At 47.5% G+C, this 27286-nt stretch overlaps 1 protein-coding gene across 2 annotated transcripts in view; it reads right to left on the bottom strand.

The window, feature by feature from the left end:
• Positions 1-27286, bottom strand: part of MAP3K5 (mitogen-activated protein kinase kinase kinase 5) — a 1851596-nt gene that overhangs the window by 161050 nt on the left and 1663260 nt on the right. For both annotated transcript variants that reach the window (XM_069607656.1, XM_069607657.1), the window contains exon 21: positions 16514-16534. In XM_069607656.1, the coding sequence (XP_069463757.1) occupies positions 16514-16534 (21 nt within the window). The remainder of the gene's footprint in view (positions 1-16513; positions 16535-27286) is intronic.

The raw sequence follows: 27286 nt of genomic DNA, 5'->3' as shown, positions 1-27286 counted from the left end.
AGCTGCATCGCCTCCCTGCACAGAGGAAGTGACCCTGCCCCCCCTTTTTGTTGAGGTAGTGCATAGCCATGGTGTTGTCCGTCAGAATCGGGACATTCTTTCATCGCACAGTGGGCAGAAAAGCCTTCAGGGCAAGCCTGACGGCCCTCAGCTCCAACAGATTGATATAGAGTCTGGACTCCGACGGAGACCAACGACCGCTGACTGTCAACTCCTTGGCATGAGCTCCCCATCCCGTGAAGGATGCGTCCGTCACGATCGTCACCTCCGGCCAGGGTAGCCAAAATGGAGCCCCCTTCATCAGATTGCCTTCGACGGCCCACCACAAAGGCCCTGGGCGACCGAGGGCGGCCCCTGAACGGGGTCCGACATCCTGCCGGAGGACAGACCACTGGAGCTTGAGTGCCCATTGCAACGATCTCATCCGCAACCTGGCCCCTGGCACCAGAAGAATGCAGGATGCCATAAGGCCGAGCAATCTCAAGAACTCAAACGCAGGGAGACTCTGGGCATGTTGGAACTTGTGCACCATCTGCTGAATGTGATGAGCCCTCACCTGGGGAGGAAAACACTGCCCCAGGGACGTGTCGAGCACTGTTCCGATGTACTGGAGCCTCTAAGTTGGCGTCAAGTGGGACTTCTTTAAGTTGAGGGAGAAGCCCAGCCTGTGAAGGGAGTGGCAGGTGACGGACAGATGATCCAGGACTTGCTCGGGAGAGCGTGCCCTGATCAACCAATCATCCAGGTAGGTGTAGACGTGAATCCCCCCTTTCCCGAGATGCGCTGCCACCACCACCATGAGCTTGGTGAAAACCCTCGGGCGGAGGTCAATCCGAACGGCAGGACCCGACACTGAAAGTGCGAGTCGCCAGCGAGTCGCCAACCGCGAACCTCAGGTACTTCTTGTGCTTGGGATGGATCGGCACATGAAAATAAGCATCCTTGAGGTCGAGAGACACCAACCAGTCCTGAAGTTGAAGGGCCTGGAGGACTTGAGAGAGAGTAACCATCTTGAACTTGTCCTTCCTGAGGAGTTTGTTCAAACCGCGCAAGTCCATGATGGGTCTCAAACCCCCATCTTTCTTCGAAATAAAAAAATAAGGGGAATACCATCCCTTGTTCCTCTCCGCTACAGGCACCAGTTCTATGAAGCCTTTCTCCAGCACGGATTGAATTTCCTGCGCAAGGAGCGGACCCGGACTCTTCAAAGAGAGATTCCCTGGTGGATTGTCGCGAGGCCTCTGCCGTGGGCTATAATCTCCAGAACTCACACATCTGAAGTAATGCCACGCCACTCTACAAGATGCTGCGCCAGCCCTCCCCCAACCGGTGAACCATGGGACATGGCCTCATGACTGAGCTGAAGCGGCTGCGGCGGTGCCTGAGGGCAAAGAGGCAACTGCCCGAGCGGCCTTGGCACCTCGAGTACCCTGCTTTCCACCTCTGGCACTCCTACCATGGCCCCTTTGACTGGCAGCTCCTCTCGCTTTACCAAAGGATGAGAATTAATGAAAGGAACCTCCCCTCCATTGCTGTCCCCTAGGACGAAAAGGCGGAGGTTGGCGGACTGCAGCGCCCAACGACTTCGCTGCAGCTTTGGAGGTCTGCAACCTCTCAAGGCTCTCGTCAGCCTTGCTGCCAAAAAGATGTTCACCATCAAAGGGCATGTTGAGGAGCCTGGCCTGCACATCAGGAGCAAACCCCGACTTCCTCAACCACGCAAACCTGCGTATCACGGTGCTCGCCGCCATGGACTGGCTGACACAGTCTGCCATGTCCAAACCTGACTGAACGGACTCACACATGGCAACCTTGCCATCCTGAATAATAGCAAGAAAACCATCCCGTTCGTCCCCTTCGGGAATATGTTAAGCCGCTAATGAAATACAGTTCCACAGAGTGTGCGTGAAACGTGACAAGGCACATACGGAGTTGGCCGCCTGAAGAGCCATACCCCCTGAAGAAAACACTTTCTTCGCCCAGCCATCAAAACACTTGTCGTCCCTATCAGGAGGGATGGTAGGATACAACGCCTGCTTTGCTGGGGCCGTAGCCGCCTGCACCACCAAACTCTCCGGAGTGGGGTGCGTGGTCAAGTAGCAGGGGTCACTACTGGCTGGGCGGTATTTTCGTGGCAAAGACTTGCCCACTGCCGGGAGACTCTCCGGAGCAGTCCAAGCCGCTGCCACCCTTCTTTACAGAGCCATATGGAATAGCAGTAATGGGTCAGTGGGTGGACCTTGGTCGAGGATATCCGTCAGGTCATCCTGCACAAAAGCAACTGGGGGCACCGACCACCCCAAGTAGTCCGTGACCCTCGACATAAGGCTCCAGTACGATGACTCGGCATGTGTTCCAGGCTCAGGCCTACAGAACTCCACCTCCGGAGAGGTGTCCAGACCAGTGGCGTCATGCAGTGACTGACGCAAGTCCTCAATCTGGCTATGACCAGAAAGAATATCATCTGGCACCGTGTCCGGAACCAACCCATCTTCAGAACCCTCTTCCACCTCGGAAATATACTCCATAGGCTGGAAAGGGGGCAAAGAATACGGGCGAAAGACATGTTTTGCCTTGGCCAGAGCCTTTCTAGAGGGTTCCTCCATGCCACGGGGTACCTCTGACACCACAGCCTTAAAAGGCGTTGAGGGCGTTGAGTGAAACGGCGTCGAGTGAATCGGTGTCGAGCGCGGCACCGACAACATCAACAGCTTCGACACAGGCCTCGAGGGTGGAGCCCGGAGCGTGTCCTTCGACAGCCTGGGCGCTGATGGCGTCGACGACTTCCTCAGAGGCGGAGCCTCGAGAGAGTCCATCGACGACCTCTGCGCCACTGGTGTCGACGTCTTCTTCGAAGACTTCACAGGTGCACACGGGCTTGAGCGCTTTGAGGACCGGGACCTGGAACGGGCATGACTGGAACGATTCCCCTTGTCTGAGCGGGACCTCTCCCGCGAATAGTGCTGACCACTCGAGCCCGAAGGCGTGCGAGCGGTGTCTCCAGTACGGTCACGACTGACTCCTCTCGGAGGCGCGGACGCACTGGAGCCCTGCGATTCAAGAATCGCCAACATTTTCTTCCCGAAGGAAGCCCATTCCTCCGGAGAGGAACGCTTGGTGGGATAAGAAACCCGCCGATGGGCGGAGTCCTCGGACGAGGAAGGCGACCGATGACGGCGCTTCCAGGAGTGCCTCGAAGAGGCAGAGGAGTGGCGGGACCCACTCCGGGACCGAGACCCCCTAGACTTACGACTACGATGCGGAGAGTCGCCCCTCAAATCGTCCACCGAAAGCCCAGTGCACCTCGCCTTCCGGGGCTTGGACACCTTACTGACCGATAGCTTCTTCTTACGTTCCTGCAAGGCCTTGGACGCAAGCGACTGGCAGTCGACACAATCATCCGTGTCGTGGGCCTCCCCGAGGCACCATAGGCAGGCGTCGTGCGAGTCCGTCACCGACATCTTGGGCCCGCAGTCCCCACACTTCTTGAAGCCCAGACGCGGGGTGGAAGAAGAGGAAGACATCCCGACAATACTTCACAATATACGAACAGGTTCGAAGAACCAAAAGAACAGAAACTCCAAAGAGTCGAGGCGCGCCGAGATCTCTGAAGCAAACCCATTCATGGAAAAAACGGAAATGAGCCTACGAGTGTCGTGCGTCCTACATATAACATTTGGTGACGTCGGCCGTCGGAGGAGGTCCTCGAGGATGGCGTATCGACGTCATCGACGCAGGACGCAGAAAGATTTTCCGAAGCAGCACAACTGTGGTGATTGCTGTCATAAATATGGAATACGTCGGAGGACCCAATCCCCTCGAATGTCCCATGTCCAAATTCCTATCGTAGCCCTCTCATTCTAAAAGTAACTGAGGTGTAAAGGGTATTGTCTTTGGCTTGAAAAGTGCAAAAATGTTCAAGTTCAACAAAAAGGTATACAATTGTATAATCAAAAGTTAAAAAGAATATAACCAAGTTCTTTGTAGGCCAAGAAGATAAACCCCTCCTCTTGGTGTTGCAATTCACTCCAAGGAAAATGAATCCCTTTCCCAGGTCTTTTCCACATTCAATGCAATTCACAATCCTAAGGGTATGAATCTTCCACGGGATTCTCTTTTCAAAATATCACATCTTGGGTTTGGGTCTCGGACTTGCAAAACACCTGGTATACTCCCCTGCCAGGTTTTCTCATAATGTTAATCCACTTTTAAGATCTGGGGACATATGGTTTTCCCCAAGTTTCTCTTATTTGTATTTTATTTATTTGTATAGCGCACCAGGCCCAGGGGCAACCGGGCGCATCGCTTAGTTACAACATAAGAAAAACAGACAGAACCATAATTACAAAGTTTACAAGTATAATACAGAATTTATAGGTATAATAATAGCAATGAGAGGACAAGCAGATTATATATACATGTACAAATTAAGCAGAGAACCCAGAGCTAAAAGTCCTGGGCGGCCAGCCAGGTTTTCGGAAGGTGTTTGAATCTCGGGAATGAGGGTTCTGCTCCAAGCTCATTAGGAAGCGTGTTCCAGAGTTTAGCTGCCAAGATAGGGAAGCTAATTCCACCTGACCTTTGGAGATTGAAACGTGGAACCTCAAGGCAGTTTAAATGAGCCATTCTGCGGGGTCTAATGGAGTTGTGGAGGGCAAATCGGTGGGCCAGGTAGCAGGGAGCTTGGTTATGAAGGCATTTGTGGCTAAGAGCCAGGGTTTTCAGGGAGATACGGTGTGGGACTGAGAGCCAGCGAATATTGCGTCTGGTGTCGGATATGTGTTGGCGCCTGGGAATGTTGAGGGCAGCTCTAATCGCATTGTTTTGGACAATTTGCAACTTGTTTAGGTTGCAGCAATTGGTGCCTAGGTACAGTGCATTGCAGTAATCAATCTTGGATAATACAAGAGTTCTAGCCAGGGTGACACAATTGGTTGCAGAGAGGAAAGGGCGACAGGCTGTAATAAGCTTGCAGGTATATGCCGCTGCGGAAGAGACCGAGTTAGTTTGTATGGTCAGGGATAGGGTCGAGTCAATGTAGATCCCTAGGGTTTTTGTGTCCTTGGCGGTTGGGATAATATTCCCATCGATGATGAAGGACTTGAACGCAGGGTCGAGTTTGGTAACTTTTTGTGGCGAACCAAGAATAAGGAGCTCAGTCTTTTCATCATTAAGACAGAGTCCGTGTTGAGCCATCCACGCCTGAATACCTGGTAGATGACATTATAGCGAGGTAGTCAGCTGTGTAGTCACCTGAGATAGGGATTAGTATCTGGGTGTCGTCGGCGTAGTTGGTGTAAGTGACACCCAGATAGTCCAAGATATCGAAGAGAGGTTTGGTGAACACGTTATACAACGTGGGTGAAACACAAGATCCTTGTGACACGCCACTGGAGACAGGTGCAGGTGGGGCGGCTGCTAGTGGAGACAACACGTGCATAGATCTATTGTCTAAAAAGGAGCTAATCCAGGTTGTAGATTTATAGGACAAGTGTGCAGCTGATTTAAGGTGGTGGCAGAGGATTTCATGATTGACGAGATCAAAGGCCGCCGAAAGGTCCAAGAGGAGTACGAGAGCAAGTTTGCCTTTGTCTTTTAGATCTTCAATCTGTGTTTTTAAATCTATGAGGGCAGTTTCAGTGCCATGACGTGGCCGGAACCCAGATTGCCTAAATCCCAAGAGTTTGTTAGATTCAAGGTAATCTTGAATTTGTAGATATGCTGCACGGTCGAGGATTTTTAGTAAAAACGGGACCGTGGTGATTGGCCTGTAGTTTGTGGGTATACTAGCGTCCAGGGTAGGTTTTTTCAATAGGGGGATGACCCACACGTCCTTTAGATTGTCGGGTACGATCCCAGAGCTAAAGGAAGAGTTGATGAGCGTAGTAATGAATGGCGCTAGGTCATGAGCTGCTTCATTGATTATAGGTGCCGGGCAAAGGTCGTCTTGGCAATTGGTCGGTTTAAGGCTGGTGATGATCTTTTCCACTTCGGAAATGGAGAGTGGAGAGAAGCTAAAAGGAGTCAGAGAGTCTGGGATGGGGTGGTTTAGGGTGGGGATAGGGTTGGGTTGTAGGTTGGATTGTAGGCTTGATTGTTTGTTATTGATTTTAATTTGGAGGGTGGCAATCTTGCCGAGGAGAGCCTTTTCCAATTTGTTTTTCTTTGCGCAGGGTTCTGAGCTGGGGTGTGAACCAAGAGTTCAGGTGGGCTCGAGGTTTGGGTTTTCTCAATTTGGATGGGGCGATGATATCTAAGGCTTTTTGCATAGCGAGGTTAAAGGTGTCAACCATAGCCGTGGGGTCGGAGCATGAGCGAACCTGGTCATTGAAAGCCGGGAGCAGGAGGGGGAGGAGTCTGTCGCAAGTGATGTCACGTTTATTGCGGGTGGCAGTAGCCGGTGTAAGGGTAGGAGAGAGGCTGGCAGGTATGGACTGAATGTTAAATGTAATTAAGTTGTGATCAGTCCATGCATACTGTTGGTTAGAGATGATATGGATAGGACAATTGTGGGAGGCTAGCCAGTCGAGGGTTCTGCCTTTAATGTGGGTAAGTTGTTTGATAACTGTATGAATCCTGCATTCATAAGCATATTATCAATAGTCATGGCAACAGTGTAATTGGGATCAGTGAGGCCCAGGTTAAAGTCCCCTAATATCGAGGCTTGGAATTTGGTTTTGGTGTTATGAGTGATGATGTTGGAGAGGTCCTCAGCGAAGATGGATAGCGGCCCAGGTGGCCGGTAAAGTAGATGGAAGGTGATAGAGTGGTTAGGAGTGACGGCTAGTTTGGCTTCCATAGAGGAAAAGTGATGCACAGAGGAGAGGTGGAAGTTTAGAGCATTTTTATGGATGATGACAATGCCACCACCTATGGACTGGTTAGAGTTACGATCGTGTCTGATAATGTTGTAACCTGGAGGGATGGCAAGGGAGAGTAGTGGGCCAGAGGCTGCGTTAAGCCAAGTTTTGTTGATAGCCATAAAGTCGAGGTCGAGGGTAAGAATAAGGTCAGCCACTTCTAGAGCGTGATCCGTGAGTGATCTGACATTGATTAATGCACCCTTAATATTGCTAGTGTTAGGGAGGTTGGGGTGAGGTGATGATGGGTTTTTCAAGTGTGTGGATGCGGTGGAGGTCAGAGGCGGTATGTTAAGATGCAGAGAGTGATGGGAGGTGTGCGTGAGTCGCGAGCCAAGTCTGGCATTTCTCAGGGTGATGGAACATGGTATGTTTGGTGAAGGTCTGGAAGCAAAGTGTTGGAGCCATAAGGCTGGGTTGTTGAGGTAAGGGTTGGTGTGGTGAGCAGTGGACGGCATAGTCATGGTGTTGTGAAGATTGGGGTAGTGGAGGGAGGCGGTGGTGTAATTGGGTACTGTCCCACCGGTGTGCCGTGTGAGGTAGAGTAGGGTGGGCAGTATTCTTGCAAACAGAGTAGTGAGGGTGGAGGGCATGTTGGCCTAATACAGTCTAAAAGCAGATGCCTGCCAGATCTACAAAAACGGTTGGTTGAGGTAGAGGTGCTGTTGTAGGCAATTGCACACAATGTTAAACAATAATAACAATGACCACCGTAGATGCAGTGGCGTGCACAGAAAGTAAGGCAGCAGTAACCGCGGTAGCAGTGTATTAGGGTACAGATACTTAGATAGCTAGATACCTTGATTCGATTTTAGCAGAGGGAGCCAAAAAGGCAGTCCATTAAGATGCAGAAAGGCACAAGTTCAAATACATAATCCAAACATACCTAGATTCGGTTTTAGCAGAGGGAGCCAAAAAGGCAGTCGATTAAAATGCAGAAAGGCACAAGTTCAAATACATAATCCAAACATACCTAGAATCGATTTTAGCAGAGGGAGCCAAAAAGGCAGTCGATTAAAATGCAGAGAGGCACAAGTTCAAATGCATTAGTAACGAACACATAAATGTGATTTGTCTATGAGGAGAGTGGATAGTAGAGATGTCTACCACAATGTAGAGTACGTAGGTCCGACTAGAGGTGGCGCACTGTTGCGAATGTTTTAAGCAACCTTAACGTTCAATGCAGTGGCTGGGACACATAGCAGATGCCGGTAAGGTAATAAAGGGAGCAGATTGAGTGGACATGGTAAGGTGTGCAGGTGGAGCAGGTAAGACAAATATGAATTACTCACAACCTCATAAGAAACGAGCATGGGGTATGGCCCTGGGCTCTGGTCAGCTCAGGACAGTCTCTGGACAGTTGTTGGCCTTGCCCTCAGGGCCTTTCCCGGAAGTGCCGGCTTGCCCCTCCCGGCGACTGATGGGTGGAGAAGTAGGGTGGGAGAGCCAATCATCAGTCTTCTCAGGTCAGGTGAAGGAAGCACAGAGGAGGGGAGGCTTCAGAAGGCACGGGCGGCCATCTTGGAATGGATTCAGCCTCGTGTGCTGTAATGGTGGCCGAGTGGTTGAGGCTCAGTCAGAAGGACAGCCACAACTTTACAAAATTTGCAATGTGCAGCAAACGCAAGCGTTTGAATTGTAGTGCACAAACAAGCCAAGAATCGATTTTAAATGGTTACCGCGCCTAACGCGCTAAGAATAACCCAGAGAGTCACAATTGCTAGGGCTAGGTGACATACCTTGGTGCAGTCCAGCACAAGGTGCAGCAGCAATGGGTCACTGCTCCAGCAGTGGCTAGGAGGTCCTGCTCCAGCACAGATGATTTTCTTATCACTGGTGTATGTGTGTCTCCTCAAATACTGGGACTTTTAAAATCAGTTTGTGGTGTAAGCCATAGAGAATTTGCCTCCCGTTCAGTTAGCAACCATGAATGCTTTCTCCAGCTCCCTATCGGGGCCCGACCTTCCACTGTGGGCTCACCGGCTTTAGGATGGCTCTGTTGTTGGCTCCTACGACCCCACTCAGGTCCTTCTCTACTTCTGCTCCCTCACCCTTTCTTTCTCACTCTCCCTCTCCCTCTCTCCACTTCGGGCAGTGCATCTCTGCGGCTGGTGGCAGTCTGCCTGTCACTCCAGGTTTCCTTGCCGGTGCGAAGCTCCTTTGCCTCGCGTTCCTCTTAATCGTCTCTCCTACTTGCGAGAATGCATCTCCGGTCCAGACGCCACCTCCCTCTTTGTGCAGCTTCTCTGTCTCGCTGGGTGCCTCCTGGATTCCCAGCCCAAGCTGGAAAGTCTTCTCAACGGTTCTTCTGTGTCTCCTTGCCTGAATGTCCACCTGACACCTTGGGTTCCCCAGCAGTGACTAACCAGTCAGATCTCCCCGTTGCTCTCAGCTGTTCTGTTTTTGAACTCCTGCTCCTAAGAAGGCTGTTACTCTGATAACATCTGCTTCCTCCAAACACTAGACTGCTCCTTCTGGCTCAGCCTAATAATCTTCATTTGGGCAGTTTGCTTTCTCATCTCAGTCTGTCATTCTATTTGCTTCCGAATGTTGAAGGAGATGGTCAGCAAACTTTGCCGGTTGTTGAAGGGAATTATTACAGTATGCCATTAAGACATGAGGAATGGAGTGGTTATCACTAAAAGGGAAAGAGGGATAGCATGCGTCATCTGATGATGCCTGCCCCCCCCCCACTCCTCAGGGTCACCTCCCCTCATGTGATCCTTCATCTAAAAGCCATCCCCATGGTCATGATCAGGTAGCAGCTGACATCCCTTGGCCACATGAGCAGAGGCTACCTCCGGGAAGGGAGCAATGACATCATCAGATTCATCACAGTAACATTCCTTCAACACAGAACCCGAAAGCAGCAGTTCAAACTTTCATCACAATGAATAGGTACTGCACGGGACTCAGTAGTGCAAGCTTCCATTAAGTAGAATGGTTGCAGCATGGGTTTTAGCAGAGCAAGCTTCCCTCACACACAATACAGTAGTCTTAGCACTGTAACTAGCAGTTCAAACTACTCTCACAGAGAACCGGCATAGGAATGGCCTCAGTTGTGCAAACTCTCCTTATGTAAAACAGCATGTGTGACCTAATTGTAAACTCCCCGCAAGTAAAACAGGTTCAATACGGACCTCAGCAGTGCAATCTCACCCCACATATATTTGTCACAGTATGGGTCTGTGTAGTGCCTGCTCTGCTCACAAAGAACAGACACAGTGGTATAAGCAGTGGCAGTTGAAGCTCTGCTCATATAGAACAAGCATAGCATGGGCCTCCACAGTGCAGGTGTCCCTCTAATGTAACAGGTCCAGCATATGGCTTAGCAATACATTCACTATGCATGTAGGATAGGCACTGCATGAATTTTAGTAATCCAAGCTTCCCCATCGTACCATAGCCACGGCAGGATCTTCTGCAGGTCTCCTTTCATGCATCCAGGTCCTCTGTAAACCTCATCACATCAAGTTGTGCTCCTAGACTACCACATATAATAGTCACAATTTGGGACTTGGTAATGCCTGCTCCATCACATAAAACAGCCACAGCATGAGCCTCTGTAGTGTTCCCTTCAAGCATTTAGGTCCCCACTTCATTATGTTCTTCTCCCGGACTTTCACATATAACAGTCACAATATGGGCCTTGGTAGTGTCTGCTACCTTCACCTAGAATAGCCACATCATGGGCCAGTCCAAAGCTCCCTTCATGCACCAGGAGCCCTGCAAACGGCCCCCCATCATTACGTTCTTCTTCCAGACTGCCATATAAGTCACAATATGGGCCTTCAGAGCTTTTGCTACCTTCACCTACAATAGCCACAGCATGGGCCTCTGCAGTACTCCCTTCATGCATCAAGCCCCCTACAAACTTCCCAACATCATGGTGTGCTCTGAGAATACCACCTATAACAGTCACATTATGGGCCTCTGTAATGCCTGCTCCCTCATATAAAATAACCCCAGCATGGGCCTCTGCAGTGCTCCCTTCATGCATTTAGGTCCTCTACAAACTTCTCCACATCATGTTGTGCTTCAAGAGAACCACATATAATAGTCACAATATGGGCCTTAATAATGTCTGCTCCCTCAAATAAAATAGCTACTGCATGGGCCTTTGCAGTGCTCCCTTTGTGTATCCAACTCCTCTTCAAACTTCCCCCACATCGTTATGTTGTGCTCCATTAAGCTACAGAGAACAGTTACAATATGAGCCTTGGTAGCACCTGCTCCCATCACCTAAAGTAGCCACAGTATGGGCCTCTGCTGTGTTTCCTTCATGCATCAATGTACTCTGCAAACCTCCCACCATCATCATTTTGTGCTCTCAGACTGCAATGTTTTACAGTCACAATATGGGCCTTGGGCCTGCTCTGCTTAGCCAGAATACCCACAGCATTTGCCTCTGCAGTGCTCCCTTCATGCATCCAGGTCCTCTACAACTTTCTGCACACATCCTGTTGTGCTCACAGATTACCATGTATAATAGTCACCATATGGGCCTTCGTAGTGCCTGCTCCCTAAGATAGAATAGCCACAGCATGGGCCGCTGCTGTGCTCCCTTCATGCCACCAGGTCCTCTGCAACCTTCTACAGAACATGTTGTGCTTGCTCCCCATGGAAATAGTCAATTTGAAAATATGACTCTGCGGACCCTACCGATAGTGCTTTTGAACCAGCCGTGATTGGGCTACCATCATAACCTAACTAGAGAAGAAAATCGAGATTTAAAATCCATGGCAGCAAACAGAGATTTTGTAATTAAGCCAGCGGATAAAGGAGGTGGCATTGTGATCCTGGGCAGAAATCAATATATTACAATGGTACAATTGTTGATAAATAACGAGAACCCCCACCAACGAATTGGAACAGCTTCAGAAGTTATGTACCACAGGAATAGAACAGGAGTTTCTCACCCCAGAAGAGGCTCGTTTTCGAACTCCAAGAGACTGTCGGCTACCTACGCGATATGCGTTGACAAAGATCCACAAAAATCGTGAGAAGCCACCAGGTAAACTGATAATTTCTTTATGTCGGTCAATATTGGAACAATGTAGCAAATACATAGAAAAAGTCACACATGAATTGGCTGAAAACACACCATCCTTCCTGAAGGACACCACGGCAGTCATTAACTAATTTGAAGATCTACCATTTGACCCAGAAAGTAATCTCTTGGTGCCCCTTGACATAACATCATTGTATTCAAACATCCCTCAGAATGAGGCTATGGACACTCTAGAACTAAAACTAAACAAATTCACCCACGCCGCATGCTATACCAGTAGGGGTTATTTTGAGTTTGCTCCAGATAGCTCTATGTAACAAAATTCCTAAACTAACTCCATGAGCAAAAGCATGGAACCGCTATGGGTGTAGCCTTTGCCCCGAGCCTCGCCAATATTTACATGGCACGCTTAGAAGATCTCTTTAGTTACAACAACCCCCCCCTTTGGCAATCAAGTACAATATTGGAAAAGATATATTGACAGCATATTCTTTATTTGGCAGGTAAGTAGAGTAACAGTAAATTAGTGTATCTCTTGGTTAAAACAATGTAATGTCAATTTGGAATTTACATTCCACTGCGATTATGTGTCGCTGCCATTTTTGGATTTGCTTATTTGCCATCAAAATGGACAGTTATACACCACCTTATATTGCAAGGAAACAGAACGGAATACTCTTACTGTACTCTAGCCAGCACCCTAGAGCACTGAGGGATAACCTAACCTATGGGCAGTATTTGAGAATGCAGCAGAACTGCCCTCTGAACAGTGATTTTGAACAGCATCCATATCCATCCAATCTAGGAGCCACACTATCAGAGAGGGGGGTATTCCTTGCAAATTAATCAAAAGATCAGCTAAGAAGGCATGTTACACTGACAGATAACATCTGTTTTACACTCGAGAAAAAAAGCCAGAGTCAGACCTAATTGTCTGTTATCACTTTTTCTAAACACACGGCACAGTTGTAGAAACTTATCAGACAATATTGGAACCTGGTCGCAAGCACAGGATGTACAGCAGGCACTCATCTAGTTGCACTTAAACGTGGCAAGAAAATTTGCAACAGATTAGTGCACTCCAGACTCAAAATTCCTTTATCTACTTTGGCACAAAACACTGTACATGCAGTTTGGACACAAGAACGTGTGCCAGTTATGGGCCACTATCCATGTGGAACATGCAGCATTTGCCAATTCACCATAAAAACAAATGTTTTCATTCATAAAACTTTGTCTTGGGAGCTGCAGCTATTTAAAAATGGTTAATCCACTAATGTCATATATGCCATTAAGTGCCCTTGTGATTTATGGTGCATATTATTTTTTTTTACATTTGTATAGCGCACAAATAGCCCTTGGGCATCGAGGTGCTGTTACTTGTGGGGAGCTTAGTTACAGGGGAGGTACCGGTGGATAATGCATTTACATGTTGCATATTAATACATTAAGGGTACAGATTATAAATACATTTTGTAGTTTACAAGGAGATGACATTGGTATGACAACAAGAAAGGTCATGACCAGGATTAATGAACATCGTCCACGTATTCGTACAAAACTATGAGGGCGCCATTGGTGCAGCATTTTGTCACAGCCAACCACACCAAAAATGATATGCAGTGGTTAATTATTGGTCAACTTAAATGTGATGCTGGTAACTTTTTGATGTCCAACAGATTAGTCAAACTGGAACAGCGATGATCCATCGCTTACGTACACATGTTAAGGGCCTGAATGACTAACTACAGTGGCCGGTTTTGCTAGCCTAAATATAAGCATGCCATGAGGGAGCTGTCGGCAGAACATTAAATGCATACTTTGAACAACACATCTGGTTAATGCACAATGTTTTTACTCATGGCTAATTTCAATAACAAGGTCTATAGAATGTTGGTTCTAAACGGGACTAATTTCGACAAATGCCGGAGCATTCTCTATGCTGACCACACGAGAACTTGGTGTACGTGGTAACTTATTTTTTCGATCTTTCAATATATATTCCCAGCTTTTTTCCTTTTTAAAGGGAAGTTAATTTTTCAAATGTATATTCCCAGCACATATATCGGATGTGCGTTGGAGCCTAAACCTGTATAAAATTACTTCCAATACGGCGTCGATCGAGCCCAGACAGCAAAATCGTGCGGGGTAGCTCTCCGTAAACAGAGAATTATGGGCTGTGTCTTGGAGCTAAGCCATAAAAAGCAGTATAGCATAAAAATACTTCAAACATGGCCTCCATGTAGTCTATACGTAAAACAATCAAATAGGCGACACCAACATGGGACCCCCCAGCTCTTTGCTTTTGAAAGTAAATGAAGGGAGGAGAAGGGGTTTGCATGGTCGGCCATGCCTCCTGAAGTGAATTGGGAATATAAAACAATTAAGTAAAATTAGTGAATACTAAAAATCAGACACGCCTAGGCAGGCAGAATGATCAGTTAAGCACATGGCGTGATTCCATTGTGCACTCAGTCCTTTAACATTAACTATGTTAAAAAATCTCTGGTTAAACAGTGAGCAGTGAACTAGGGCTTACAATTCCAGACTTAAATGCGCCGATATATAGGCGGTTCTTTGAAGTGGCTTTGTAGTCTTTTCAAAAAGGCTTCTGACTAATGGTGTAATCCAACCCACCTTCAAAAATGATACATGTATCTTGCTCTGATTTTCAGACTTATGTTACCCGTAATGCGCAGCATGTTGAGGCAGCAATTATATGTCATGACATCTAGAACAGAGGGACTCTGCACCTCTTCAGGGAAAAAAAATTTCCTGAGCGGATTTTGAAACCAACAAAGGAAAAGATTAAAAATGTATTGACCTATACACACTGTCAACATGCTGTAGGTGTTATAGCGCATGCTTGCAAAAAAGGGATGCAATGCCTTTAGGTACCGCCCTGGTAACAATGAAATGCCAAGACGGAGTAATGATATAGCCACAGACTTTGAAATAAGGTCTAAAAAAGGCAGTAGGCCTAGATGCGAGTGTTCAATGGTTGAAATATAGGGTGCTTGGGTTAAAATGGGTAAATTCCACAACACATTTTCAAACAAATGCAATTTGCACTAAAAGGTAGAATAGTTTTTACAAAAATGACTGATTTCTCATTTTCTTAAGATTGGGGTGCACCCCTGTCGATCAACTTTACTTTGTCCATAATTCACTTTGTCCTGAGGATTGCTGGTCTATGTAAATCAGGAAGACCACAAGCCGAACCTTGAGTCGACAAGGCAGAAAGACTATATGGATTCCCACTGATTCACAGCAGTATTAAAGTGAAAAGCCTAAACTGTATCGCAAATATATGTGATGTAGGCAATTGAAAAAGGAAATGTCCTATGGTAGTTTATTACTGTATTTTTGCACTTGATGTGGAAATATAGAATAGAATGATTGGTTGATGAAAGGTTGATAGGGGGCTGCACTTGCCCTTTAGTATTTGTGATTACTGGCGACAAAATAAAGGATGAATTATGTATTGTAGAAATGAATTTCAAAAAATGTATAAGCAATTTTGAATAAAACAGTATGTAATTATTTGGCAAAAATGGCATTTCCTTTTAATAAATTGGCTGTCTAACAAAAGATGTGTTTAAAGTAAAAAAACGGCGTTCTCCCTTTCTTTGTGTGTATTCAGACTACTGCATATAATAGTCACTACATGGGCCTTGGTAGTGCCTGCTTTGTCACATAAAATGGTCACACAGCGTGGGCCGCTGCAGGGATACTTGCATTCATTTTGGTCCTCTGCAAACCCTCCACCCCATTATTATATTGTGCAACTTGCCCTCCCAGATTGCTAAATGACATCATTGAGTTATCCAGTCCATGATGCACATTTAAACAAGAGTTGCAGATTATTAGCTGGCCTTTATATTTATAGCAATAGAGCACACGTGGACACTTGACAAATGTTAACAAATAAACTATCATAACAATACATATCCAAGTACTTTATTTGGCTTTGAACTCGTTTTCTTAAAGCAAAACTCTCCCAGTAATGGCCATATGTAAACCTGGTGAACTTCATTTTGGTACCTTTGCAAAAACATGGTAAAAGGATCACTTGCAGCATTTATTTGTAAATGTAAATTTGCAAATTGTTTTGAAAAGGTATAAGCGAGTAATTGCTGGCATCATTACACATATCTTGTTTTTTAAATCATTGCTCAGGGCTCTGGTGAAGGCAGTGAAGCCCAGGCTCTCTCGTTCTGGAAGACAGTTTGTTTATTGTCTGCCACTGCTGCAGAGAACAGAAGTTGTCAGAGGGGTCAAGACTACATCACTGTCATCCAAGTCCCTGCTGGGAGCCTGAAGTAGAGATGCAGAACTCTCTGACTGAAGTGTAGGAGTAGGAAGAAGGGGCATGGGTGGGAGGCAGCAGGAGACATGCCTGCACTCTCAGAGGCAGATGCAGAGCTCATGCAATGTAAACTTCAGAAGTGCGGTGCCCAGCCCCAGCTATAAATTATGCGCTGGGGCTGGACACCGGCAAACACGGGCACATTAAGCACCAAAAACAATGCACTCAGAAAAATGTGTTCGGGACAGGCATTGCAAAGGCACAGACAAACCACCTTACTGAATACAAAAGGAACAAAAGGTTTGAAAACATGTGTAATATTAAAAGACTTACCATTCGACCCAGAATTTAGAGCTGTGGGAGAAAAAGCAAAAAAGTGGAAGTTAACGAATATGTAGGGAATTGGGGAAATTATATGATGTAGCGGACATTCTTTTTACAAAGCATTCTAAACATATTAAGTAAACAACCCATATTTGAATGCATCGTTAGCATAACTTGAACAGGCAGGTCATTGAAACAGACAGTTCGCACAAAAAGCAGGTGTTTACCACTGAAGGGTCACCAGCAACAAAAAGTATCTCAGCAGAGATATGCAAATGCCTTTCTCAGAAGCCCCACCCACTGTGTTGCTTACACCTCACAGAACTCAAACACACGCAGGTCAGAATGTAGAAACACGTTGCCCTCATAGCAGAGTCGAATGGCATTTAAACCCATGTTCTGAATTTGGGGGAAACGGTATTTCAATTAAAAAAAATAATCAGTTTTACAGGAGTACCCCCCCTGTTTCAGGTCGGGGGCCGAGAAGTAGACCTAAACAAGCATTGGCAAAGCCAACAGTTTGGGCGTTTAGAAGGCATCCGATAGGCATTTGGCAGGCACAATGGTACTATCTGGAGCTAAGATTACAGCAAGAAAACTGCTCGAGTACCTGGGCTTTTGATATTTTGGCCTGGCAAATGTCTAATATCTATATACAAGCCAAAATGATTGGCTTTGCAAATGCTTGTTTTTAACGGATCATCAGTACAATTAATAGATAAGGCCATACATATTTCTTACAAATTAAGTGGCTGAATGCATACTTAGTTGAGACATTTTTATTATACCAAGAGCTCATTTACATCTGCAATTAAACCATTTACTCCCAAAAGACTGCTTAGAAATAACACTGAGAGGCTCCATAGAGCATGTTTGATTTTAATGTGATGGACCTAGCTCAAAGATCGCCAGAAGGGTGCGTTTTGTTCTATGAGGGGCATCTAGTACTTGGGAACAGTTAGAGGTGAGCAGGTCCTTCGCCAGTCAATGGGTGGGTAAAATACGAAATACCCACAAGTTGTGTGTGCCCTCCTCACATCTCTCTTACTCTAATAAAACAGTTTTGGCTCATAGGTGGCTTCAAAGTGCCATCAAAAAGTCAAAACTAAAAAGGCAAAACACACAGGGTAATATGGAGGACTAAAGGCTCCGCTCTAAAGAAGTCAATCAACAAAAGGCACAAACATCCTAAATTAAGCTGCGTTTATTGGCGGCATGGGCCTCTTTTTAAAAAAAAAACAATTTCTCATTCGAATCACAAACGGTACAGCAGATTAACAGCACGTTCGTTAATAGCAAAGTCTTGGATTTGATTTTGTGGAAACCAGGTAGCTAAGGTTGGACATTTTGTTATGTTGACAACAAATATCAATTAATGGATGAACCCAAGCTGAGAGCATCTGTTTCAGTATTTTCATGTTGCTTACACACTCCTGTGTTCTTGGATCAACCCCCAGTTTAAATGGTCTGCAAAACAGTTGTGTACCCCTAGGACACACGGTGTCTGGATGTAAGCATATCTGTTTATGCACCAGCACCAAATCTGCTGTGTGAGAATAGAGAGAGACAGAGGGCAACCCACGTTGTTTATGTAAAACATGGCTGTGGTGTTTTCTGTTTTAAGGATACTCTTGTGTCAAAGAAGTGCCTAAGGCATGCCTGATTTCTAGAAGTTCTGGCACATTTAAGTGCTGCAATAGCTGCTGCTCCGTCGATCGGCCTTGTGCTTTGAACCCTGGACAATGTGCCGTCCAACCACTAGTGATTCTTTTTTTGTAATTTTTACTTCAACTGGCAGGCTGTGTAAGGGTGCAGAAGGACGAGACTGACGCACAGTTGGCGTAGTGATTGCTATAGACTTTTATACAAGGTCAAAATTAAGAGAAAGCCTACCTTTCACTACATCTATGAGGCAGGGATGTAATTTCACCAGAATGCCAGGGGTAGCAGTAGTGACATCACACGACCCTTGACCTGCCCGACGACATCACGTCCTGGGATGTCCTTTGACCTCAGCCCCAAGTGAAATCCCAGGAAGTGATGGTTTAGTTTTCTTTCTCTGGCATTATGTAATAATGGGGCGTGATCATCTCTGTTATATATCTTCCCAACTGTTAACTGTGAAAATGAATCAACGTGCTTTGTTTTGCCTCCAAGGAGCTGCGTAAAATAATGCACAGTCACTTCGTATCAAATGATTGTGAATCCCAGACCTCACTGTGTAAAGCACGTCGTATGCAAATGCTCTAAAACCTCTTCTCCAATGACGATTGACATCTACAGAGCACGTTACGCAGTTTTCAATACACGTTCCTAACTTTGCCTTAAACACTTATGATTTATACTTTGCTATAAACTCGACTCTAAATCTCAAATTGCTGCACACCATTCTTTCTGCCTAAATAAGTGGCAATAAGAAGAAGAAGGGAGGGACGTTTTAATGTAAAGGAAAAGCAGTGTGGGACGAAACTGCAAACCTTTCCATTGGTATTAACTGTGGTTAGATCTCAGATTGAAGCCATCAGATGAAAGGGTTGTGTAAAGGATGTCACCAATTAATGCTTCAAAACAAAAAGGTAGGTTGCCTCGTTTCCATACCCATACGGATAATATCCCTCGTCATTGAAACCAATCCACTTCGAGAAATGTATATTGTTAGCAATGTTTTTTTTAATTGTGATGTGTCTACGTAGTTGCCTTATGGTGAGCAATATATGTTTGCGTATAAGGTTTTGCATGAATGAGATCGATCTTTTCATCATCGCATGCGAGCCCGAGCTGCACCCTGCGCTCCATGTATACTTTTCAAATCTAGGGTGCCAAAGTATGCATCATTACTCACAGGCTAAGGGGGGTTGACGTAAGTTATTGCATGTCTAGTTTTTTTTTTACCAGAGGGTTATTAGTAGTCTGAAAAGCTGCCAAACTGGCTCTGGTCCCAGGAGTAACCAACGCAAACAGGGAGCAAAGCAAAATGGGTTAGCTTTGGGTCAAGCAGTTCATGCTCCTCCTTGAACAGACACAAAAACACTCTTCCCCACCTGGGTGGGAGATCGACGAATGGAGGATGTAATAAGAGACATAAGATTTTAAGAGAACATGGTCTCAAATTTGTAATTATTAGTATCTAATAAAAATGCATTGACGTCTATATTTGTAATGGTTACTTGCCTTGTTAAAAAAAAAAAAAAAGTTAAACAAAAAATATGTTTAATGGACCCGATGGATTCATTTTTGAACTAGGAGAGGCAAGACTGCTATTGCAAATGACACCTGCTGCAAAGCTGAGACACTCCAGCCATTCCAAGCAAGTCGTTAATTAATTGTGCCGGAAGGAGGCCTGGGAAGCAAACGCTTGCACAAGTAGCAGTGACAAAGGCAGGCATACCGGTGACAAAAATAGAGAAATTAAGGAAATCAAACACATTTCATAGGCTGTTGAACAGTAACCCATTGGTTAGCCCTAAAAATATGGTAGTACCCAAACTGAACATTTCCAATTGATCGTATGGTAAATCTGGCCGAATTCGGCCAGTACCATTAGATCCTTTGGAAACGATCAGATTGGGTAATCACTACCAAACGTGAGGAGAGGGGATTACAGGGATGTCCAACGCTCCCCATGTTTGGTAGTGATGGCCATTGGAGTTAGTGGGGGTGCCCCCCGCTTCCGGAGGTTTGGAGGCAGGGGAAGAAAAAAAAAAAGAAAAGTGGACACTGCGCGTCGGATCCAACTTGCGTAGGAGGGACAGATCTGACGCCGCAAGGTCAGAAGATGAGCGGACGGCAAAATGTTAAGTAGGGGGTCGGTGGGGGAATGTATTGGGGGATGTGGGGAGTTTTTTGGCCAGATTTGGTTGTGGCAAAATTGTCTTCGTGAATTGACCACCGCCAATTTGGCCGCGAACAATTGTGCCACGGTGAAATCATATACATCCGAAAATATTAGTATCAAACGAATGTTAAGCATACCCCTTGTCCGTAAGGACAAAATGTTTAACACCATATTTTTTCGAACGAGAAAAACTGGGAACGGGGGCAGCGAAATGCCAAATCAAATGCGGTCTTGTAACGTCATCCTTCCTGACGGCTAGCAATCATGAATCTTAATGTACGTGATGACCCTCGCCATCGGCTCAGGACAGATTACTTCAAACGTGCTCCATTATATGGCAAACGGAGCCCACCGTATTGCAGGATATGGCCGGCCTCAAAAATAACCCTGTCCTTGTTATGTCAGGGTGTTAAAGGAAATAATGCCGCCTGGCCTGCTGTCTATTTGTAGAGGATGTGACTTCTCACACCGCGCCTTCTTCGGCTGAACTCAACTCCCCCGGCGCCCTGCCCTACCTCCACCAAGCAGACGCATGCAGTAGTGACATGGAACTTGCATTCAGATCTGTATAGAAGTTGCATCAACCAACTCCAGTACCTTACAAATTATAGAAACTGTTCTGAGGATATTTTGAGTGATGACTCTCCCATGCACACAATGCTGTCGTTCATCACAGCACCAACAAGAAAAACCACCCCATCATCCATTCGTAACGAGTGCTGCCACTGAAGGACCCTAGAATTTCACAAAATCAACCTGCAGTCAGTGCTCTCCCGACAACCGTTGCGTGGCCACCGAGTCCGGCAGCACAGCCCTCCTGTTGCCAGTGCCTGCACAGAAAAGGAGGGCTGGCAGGGCAGACCCAACCATGATGTGGGTCATGGTGCAAAGGGCTGGCATGGAGTAGGTCCTGCATCAAAATGACTGACTACACCGGAGTGGACAGTAGGACCTCACCCTCACCCACCCTCTTCCCAGCTATTCACCTTTCACTTTTGAAGCTCCAGGGGCTGTTGCTGCTAATGACACATGTGCTGCTGGCCTGAGGCTCAAACAAAATGGAGCCCAAAGCGTCCTATGCAGTGCCTCGCTTTCGAATTAGTCATGCTCTCCCATTTCAGCATTGTGATTGAAGGATTTCCAGGGGTCACAAGGGATTGGCCAAGGGTCGTAAGCTAACAGCCAGAGGTCACAACTGCAACACCTAAATGACATCCATGCTATGAGAGTTTTCCCTGCCTCAACTAAAAGTGCTAATGGGTCTGTCAGGATGTCATTGCAACTAAAAAGAGTGAAACGTCCCTTTCTCTGTCCCTTGCACGTACAACTAAACTAATGATTGCACCAGTGTTCTTGGTCTAAGAGAATGACTCCCTCCTCCTGGACTGGACAGCATAGCTCTGGTTGCAAGTTCCTCACCAGGGTGAATAACTCCCTTCCTCTGGTTTGAATGTTTCAGAAATAAAAAAAGATTGCCGACCCTTTAACACTGCATCAAACGTTCACTATTTCTTTCCTTCAGGGGGAATGACGACCTTTCTCCGGATCACTGGTTTGATAATGATAATGATGTGTTATTTATATAGCGCTTTAATCCAAAGCGCTTAGGGGCGTGGTCTAGATCCATGGACTGAGGACGTACTTCTCCTGAGCTCCTGCCCTGATCCTGAGACCGATCCTCGTAGGAACTTCCAGCCCGAACCGAGGACGGAAATAAGCATACCTCCAGCTGCCTCATCCGAGCCTGCTTCGCCCGAGAAAAAATCCGAACGAAAACGGAGCCGGCAACACCGAAAACGCGACCTCCGCGCTTCGGTCCCCGAGAATCCAAAATGGCGGCCGCGACTTCGTCCGAAGCCCGCAGACGAGGAGAGCCCGGGAACTGAAGGAGGCGGCACCTGCGGCTCCGGATGGTGATGATCTACTGGTCATCTGTGCCACAGACGGTGAGCAGACCACTGCACCTCTCATCCCTGCGCTGAGACCGCCGCGGGGCGCACACCGCCACACACCGCTGCTGCAAGAGAGGAGGTGAAGGCCGGGGCTGGTGGCCCGGGCCGCTACGGGCCCCTAAGCAGACGAGGAACACCGCGCGGAGGGGCAGACTGGGCCTTCCAGCCCTTCTTTGGACCCGACAGGTGGGGGCCCTGCGGGCGACTACCACTTGGCCTGCGCACATGATACGGGCCACTCAAGACACCAAGAAGCACCCAGGCCACAACGAGGGCCTGTGAGCCCCGCGGTGAGGGCCATCACACGGCCCAGCCATATAACGCGGACTGATAGCTACACACAACGCTGAAGTGCCGGGCCCCAGCATAAGGAACGTCCCGCACCGGCGGCCGGGAGTGGCCTCGCCCCAGCGGACACTCCCCCCACCTTCTGCCCAGGGATACACCCATGGCTGGGGAAACCAGCAAAGCACCATAACCCCCGCAACCCCCAAGAGGAAGAACGACCCGCTGGCAACTACCTGATCATTATCCTAAAGTAACGAGACGAGACGAGTGAAAGGGAGCACCTTGCTGCATGCAGGAAGACAGCGCCTACAACAAACCAGTGACTGGCACCCTCCCTCACTGAAAACGACCTGAGGAGCCATAGGGCCACAAGCTCACCGAACCACGACGGCCCCATATTCCCGACAACCAGTGGTCCCGATAAAAGTAACACCGCGAGAACCAGGCCATTGAGAGGGGCCATAACACTGTGCGAACCTGCCCTAAAACATGTGAACACGGTCTGGCCCAACAACAACGAGAAGCGAGGGCATCAGTTGCATAAACGACTCAACGGATACGCTGCCACTGCAGGCAGCGAGGACACTGCACATACCTCTCGGAACACTCTCCTAAGAGCCCTGGTGGACGAGCTTGAAGCGAACATCATATAGCACCTCATCAAAGCCCTCTCTAGAAGGAATGCCACCTCCAAAGCACAAACCCAAACTTGTCACAATGGATGCCTTCACCTCAGTCCGACCAAAACAACAGATTCCACAGGAGATGAGCGCTGTTCAAGGATCTCCGACTCAGGCAACAGATCCTAGAGACTCCCAAATCCTACAAGCGATAGCAGCACTGCGAACATCCATGGAAGACAAGATCGGCGAAATAAAATCAGACATTCAACTGATGAGACAAGACGCGCGAAACCTAACCGACAGAATGGTCACTGCTGAAGCCTCTTTGCGGGAAACAACGGAGACCACACAGGAACTCAGGGCGAAAGTCAAAGAGCTGGAATCCACAGTAGCCCGGCTAGAAACGCGCTCAGAAGATGCGGAGGGCCGTGCCCGCCGCAACAATGTCCGAATACTGGGGATACCGGAGGATTCAGAGGGCCCCGACCCCACCGAATACATTGAAACGCTGTTCCTGCAGGAAATCGGGGCAGGCAAACTCACCCAGGGTTTCTCTGTGGAGCGAGCTCACCGATCCCTTCAAAAGCGACCTCCCCCCGGCTCACATCCGAGACCCATAATAGCTAAAATCCTAAATTTCAGGGATCGGGAGGCCATTCTGAGGTTCTCGAGAGAAGGCGGAGAGATCAAAAGAGGCGCGGCGTCAATAGTCATGTATCCTGATTACACCCCAGTAGTACAACGGGCGAGAAACTCTTTTATACCAGTGAAGGCCACTCTAAGGAAACTCAACCTTAAATACATGCTGCTATATCCAGCGAGACTCAAAGTGCTCCACAACGGGAAGGCAATCTTCCTTGAAACCCCAGCGGCGGCAAATCTATGGCTTGAGCACAACAATCTGGCTGAAGATGCGGAGGGTACAGCGAGAAACAATAAACACCAGGGCAACGACAAAGATCACGCGAGAAGCTGAAGGACACATCAACCACGGTTACTACTTCGGAATAAATCGCATCGCCACACCAAGAAGGCGACGCAATCGGGCAGGAGCTCGGAGGCTCTTGTGCAAAAACACTGACGACCCACCCCAACCGAAGCGGTGCAGGTAAAATACCTACACATCACCCGGGCTGGAAGACCTGGAGAGGACTGGAAGGCCCGGGAGCCCCCGAGCGTTGTGAGTTCATAACAACTGCTGGGGGCAGTTTACTGTTGTTCTTTTCTGTTGATCCATCCTACGGGAAGGAGGTTGTTAATGTTGATAAATCTCCGAAGGCAAAATTACAACTGACTGGTGGGGGAACTGGCTGGAGGGCCGGGATGGGCAGGACCGCACAAAACAGTGCCGAACCGGCGATGCCGGTCGCCACCATCTGCTTCACTGGTGGAAGTGGGGGCTCTCTTAGTGTTTTGCGGAAACAAGATGGCTACACACATTAGACTATTGACCTGGAATGTAAGGGGCCTGGGCACCTACCCCTGCAGGAACAGGATTAAATCCTACCTACAGAGGAAGAGAGTGGACATTGCTCTCCTACAAGAGACTCACTGCACCGCTGAAGCGGATGAGAAGCTCAGAGAACACTGGGGGGGACAAGGCTACGGAGCCCCCTACTCTAAATTCGCCAGAGGGGTGTTCATCTGGTTCAACCCCCAGGTACCGTTTCTCCTACGCAGGTTGGTGAGGGACCCTGAAGGTAGATATCTGATCATATGGGGAACAGTGGAACAAAGAGAAATATGTATAGTAAACTCATACTTCCCTAACAATAATATCCCAGCTCACTTAAAAACACTTAGCGCCCAGATGTCACAGTATCGGGATGGTCTCTTCTTGTGGGGTGGTGATTTTAATTGCGTTCACAATCCTGAACTAGATAGGTCTTATCCACCGGCAAGCGGCTTCCCCGCTGCCACCTCATCCCTAAATGCAACGGTCAACGAATTTGATCTTATAGATGCTTGGCGGGACCTCCACCCAAACGAAAGGACATACTCATATTACTCATCCCCACACAAACTACACACGAGGTTAGATTATTTTTTCATAAGCAGAGAACACACGCCTCAGACGGCTAACGCACAATACTTAGGAAGGACCATCTCCGACCACTCCCCACTCCTATTAGACTGGCAACACAACAGCCCTAGACCGCCCATCCCTATGTGGAGAATGCCTGCTGAGGCTCTGAAAGACCCGACCTTCAGGGATGAGCTCCAGGAGTCCTTCGAAAACTATATAGCGGTAAACACAGGCAGTGTGGACCAAATAGGTACGCTATGGGATGCCCTAAAGGTGGTAATACAGGGAGAAACAATTGCAAAAGCAGGAGGCATCAGGAAACTACTACGGGAGGAACTGAACCAGAAAGAGTTGGCAGTCCAACAACTAGAGTCCACCCCTATTGGCACGTTGGGGAGGGAGGAAGAACTGAGTTCTCTTAGGGAGGACTGCTCCAGGGCATGGGACAGGCTGGCTAAGTTCGATTTTAGCGTTAGAACTAATAGAGCACATGCAGAGGCCGATAGACCAGGTCGGCTACTAGCGTGGCTCTGCAAAAAAGAACACCCTAGGCATACTACTACAGCACTACAAGACGAACAAGGCATAGAACACAGGACTCAACAAGACATAAACAATACCTTCCAACGATTCTATGCACAACTATACTCCCACACACACAAGGTCCCACAGGACCAGATATTGGACACCCTAGAGGAAATTGGCCTACCCAAATTGTCACCAATGCAGTCCGAAGCCCTAGACTCCGACATCACACCGGAAGACATAACAGAGGCTATTAGGTCCCTCGCTACTTGTAAGACCCCAGGATGCGATGGACTCCCCCCAGAATTCTACAAGGAATACGAACCCACCCTGACGCCCCTGTTACACCAGGTCTTTTCTGAGACATTCGAAACTGGTATCCTACCTGACAGTATGAGGGAAACCTTACTGGTCCCGATGCTCAAACCCAATAAACCCTCCGATAATTGCGACTCCTACCGCCCGCTCGCCATGCTTAACTATGATGTGAAAATACTGACGACAATACTAGCGAGACGTCTGTCCAAAGTGATTGGTGACATAGTACATGAAGACCAAAACGGCTTTATACCTGGACGTAACACGTCCTTAAACTTACGCAGGCTACAGCACATTATAGCTGAAACCAATACAAGCGGAAAACAACTCACACTACTCTCCCTGGATGCTATTAAAGCATTTGATTCCATTTATTGGGAGTGGCTGATAGCGGTCCTGGAAGGTTTTGGGCTCGGTCAACGATTTATCAGATGGGTAATGATCCTATATAATGAACCTAGGGCCAGGATAAAATCCGGGAAATATGTATCAGACACATGGGAAATTCGCAGGGGCACTAGGCAGGGCTGCCCACTCTCTCCCATGCTCTACATCCTGGGTCTAGAACCCGTTGCGATCTTCCTTAGGCAGCAATTTTTTGATGCAGGAATTAGGCTGGGCGGGACTGACCATATTGTTTCACTATATGCAGACGATGTCCTAATATATGTTAACGACCCTCATCTCAATGTCCCGACAATACTGGAGATCCTTGATAACTACGCCAAAGTTTCGGGCATACAATTTAGCAAAACGAAATCCTGCATGTTTCCATTAGCATCCCTGAAAAATAAATCTGCAGAAGAGCTTCCCTCAGTGGGCATAAAGTGGGAGACCGAATCTTTCCGTTACCTTGGGATCCAGATAATGCACACCCCAGAACAAATGCATACACGAAACACGATGGCTGCGATACCCAAATTGCGCAAATCCATAAGTTTCTGGTCTAAGCTTCCATTATCCATGCTGGGCAGGGCCTCAATAACCAAGATGATCATTCTCCCTAGATTCCTATATGGGTTCCAGAATGTGCACTTCTATATCACCAAGCCCTTCTTTCAGCTTCTCGACACAATAATTAAGGAGTTTCTATGGGGTAAGGGCAGACATCGGGTGGCACTGTCTACCTTAGTATTACGGCACAGCCAAGGAGGGATCCAGTTACCTAGTCTAGAGAAATACTACCTTGCAGCTCAGCTAAGCCATGTAACCAAA

The sequence above is a fragment of the Ambystoma mexicanum genome, chromosome 4q (genome assembly GCF_040938575.1).
Source record: "Ambystoma mexicanum isolate Mex_15411 chromosome 4q, UKY_AmexF1_1, whole genome shotgun sequence".
NCBI classification, from domain to species: Eukaryota; Metazoa; Chordata; class Amphibia; order Caudata; family Ambystomatidae; genus Ambystoma; species Ambystoma mexicanum.
Note: the sequence above shows the minus strand (reverse complement) of the source record. Positions and strands in the feature narration are given on the sequence as shown.